The 2,914-nt window shown below is 40.8% G+C and overlaps 1 protein-coding gene across 1 annotated transcript in view; it reads left to right on the forward strand.

Moving 5' to 3' along the window:
• The window catches only part of LOC109540209 (unextended protein), a 14,465-nt gene that overhangs the window by 7,204 nt on the left and 4,347 nt on the right, over positions 1 to 2,914 (forward strand). The window contains exons 5-7 of the mRNA XM_019908476.2: positions 1,990 to 2,171; positions 2,230 to 2,558; positions 2,616 to 2,759. Coding sequence (XP_019764035.2) covers positions 1,990 to 2,171; positions 2,230 to 2,558; positions 2,616 to 2,759 — 655 coding nt within the window. The remainder of the gene's footprint in view (positions 1 to 1,989; positions 2,172 to 2,229; positions 2,559 to 2,615; positions 2,760 to 2,914) is intronic.

Below are 2,914 nucleotides of genomic sequence, written 5' to 3' on the forward strand. Positions count from 1 at the left end.
CGTTTTACGACGGCCTAAAAACCCGAAAACCCAGTAGTTTACATGGTTAATTTTTTAGCATCATCGAATGATTGTAGTTTTTTTACTCAGAAACTGTGCATTTTATCAAAAAACTCCGATACTTAGGAGCTATTTTGTTGCGAAACAAAATCTATTATTGGCTAATCACTTTTTTGCAGAAAACCATCCATTGTTGTGGAGGTTTTCTACCGTTTTTCGGCCCGGAAAGTATCAAACGTTAAATTTAGCGTTAATTTCCTGGCGCAGTCCAACGTTTTCATTTTTTCGACCAAAAACTGCGCTCTGTCCAAAAATATAAGAGTTTTGTAGCTATTGAATCTGGCGCATTGCTAACCAACTTGCAAAGTACTTCGAATAATTGAATCCTCATAACTGGCATTGATAACTGAAACGCTGATGTGATGAAACAATTTATATTCACGATCGGTTTCAGGGTCTCATGCAAATGGCATGTTTGCAAATAGTTTAAGAAACTGTTAAATTACAGTTATTGCATAGGTTTGGTTTAACAGTGCAAACAAGTTGTCTAAAAGCTCTTTTTCCCAAAAAAAAATGGTTTCTTCAAGGTTCCAAAGGGTGGAAAGTTGGGCATTTTGGCATTCGATAGAGCAGGCTTGCGCTGGTTTATTATGAAAGTTTCGACTGGATATCATCGTCAGGCTTTTGTGCGAACATTGCCAAAGTCCAGTGTTTGATTTAAAGCTGGTCAAAAATGTCGATTGCATGTCGGGCCTGAAAGTTTCGGTCCAATGTCATCATCAGGAGTATTCACTCTTTACTCATGAGAGATTAACGCGAGTTTCGGCGATAAAACGAAGCTAATTCGATTATCAGCGGGAAATTCTGCTTTTTCGAGCATAATTTGTGGCGTTGCAAGCTGTAGAGTTTACGTAAAGTCGAGTTCCAACGGAACAGTGCCTGCTCGAAAACTCCAAATTTCATAAAAGGTGGAATTGATCAATCGACATTCCATTTTCGATCGGCAAGTTGGGAAAACCATTATTCCGCTTTAAAATATTTCCCTTGGTAAACACAACATTGTTCGCACAGCCAAACATCTTTAATCTATCAATAACCGCATGTTATTTAAACATGGGCGTTGATGATAACAATTATACATAAATCTCTGTTGGTTTTGGCTTGAAAATTTCTATGAATTATTAGCGAAAAGTCTGATTTTTGCATGCAAATTTGGAAATAATCCTACGGCGACCCAGCAGTTTTATGAGCCTTTAAACCACGCCAGTCTAAACATCGATCCAGAATTCATCACCTGGCCTTTGTAAAGGTTGCTCTATTCAAACGCGAATGGCCCCAAAACGGGATCGCGTGAAGTGACTTTTCCATATCTGTTATCATTGATGAGTTAACTAAATAATAAATCGCGCGATTATCGTCTGGTCTCAATTCAGATTACCGCAGTACCTACTTTTAGATAAGGGAATTGTTTCAAGGTGAAGAACTTGAGCAACGCACTTCAATTGGTTTTTACTGTTTATCGGCACAAGAACACCAAGACTGTGTTTGCGCCAGATTTCTCTTGAATGTTTGCTAAAATAGAAAAAAATTAATAATGCTGAACGCCAAAATAATGAAGCTGATGAAGCGTCTCGAGGAGAAAGAGAGCGAAAAAACGCAATTCTACGTAACGGTAAACAGCATCGGGATACGTAAACAAGCTACTTTCATTGTTGTTGATGATGAGTCGCAGAAATTCGAATAATACCAGGCTGTAATAAATTCGGTTCAATTGGGAGCAGTTTTTCCTTAACTGTAGAAACATTGCCGTCTACAGTCTCAGACAGTAGAGCGTTGACTGGACAGAATTATGAAACAATCATTAATTCGAAAATAGTTTGCACTTTGGCGCACTTCCAATGCGACAAAGTGTGGGTTTTTTGATCAAAAATGTGCCTCTTTGAGATCTCAATGACTTTGTACATTCTAATGGCGGCTTTTTTGCTCCAGGTAACTACTGGTGAAAATGACTTGGACAAAGACGAGGTGAACATAATCAGCGGTGCTTTGGAGCTTCGCAAGAAGTCAGTGGCAGCAGTTATGACTAAAATCGAAGATGTCTTCATGCTGGACTACGAGGCAGTTTTGGACTTTGAAACCATCACGGAAATCATGAAGAGCGGCTACTCTAGGTGGGATGACCAACGAGCGAAGGTCCTCACCCAGAGCTAATCGTCCGTACTTTTCCAGAATTCCTGTCTTTGACGGAACAAGACAAAACATCGTGACCATGCTTTACATCAAGGACTTGGCGTTCGTGGACCCCGACGACAACACGCCCCTGAAAACTCTTTGCCAATTTTACCAAAACCCTTGCAACTTTGTCTTCGAGGACGTCACATTGGACGTAATGTTCAAGATCTTCAAGGAGGGCAACAAAGGCCACATGGCCTTCGTTTCGCGTGTAAATTCCGACGGAGAAGGCGATCCGTTCTATGAAACCATCGGTCTCATCACGTTGGAGGATGTTATTGAAGAGCTGATCCAGGCGGAAATCGTCGATGAAACTGATGTGATTAGTGAGTGAATCGATTGGGAAGCTGTCCAGTAATCGGGGTTAACGAGTGTCTTTTCAGCCGACAATCGCACCAAGAGGCGCAGGAAAAACATCACATCGGAGAACAGGAAGGATTTCACTGTGTTTGCAGACAAAACCGACAAGAACAAAGTTCGGATGAGTCCGCAGCTCACGTTGGCTGCTTACCAGTATCTAAGCACCAGTAAGTAAAGGGTCCAGCTTTAAATTCAGGGGGGGTTATGTAGAAAAAATACGGTCTTCTGTTGTCTATGAAATTAGAAAAATTATCGTCGTTTTGTGCAAGGGTGGCACAAGATTACTGCAAAATTTCATGTTTTCCGTCCCGTTTTGCATGTT

The sequence above is a fragment of the Dendroctonus ponderosae genome, unplaced genomic scaffold, assembly GCF_020466585.1.
Source record: "Dendroctonus ponderosae isolate FM_Combo_2020 unplaced genomic scaffold, Dpon_F_20191213v2 Dpon_F_20191213_7, whole genome shotgun sequence".
In the NCBI taxonomy this organism is placed as follows: Eukaryota; Metazoa; Arthropoda; class Insecta; order Coleoptera; family Curculionidae; genus Dendroctonus; species Dendroctonus ponderosae.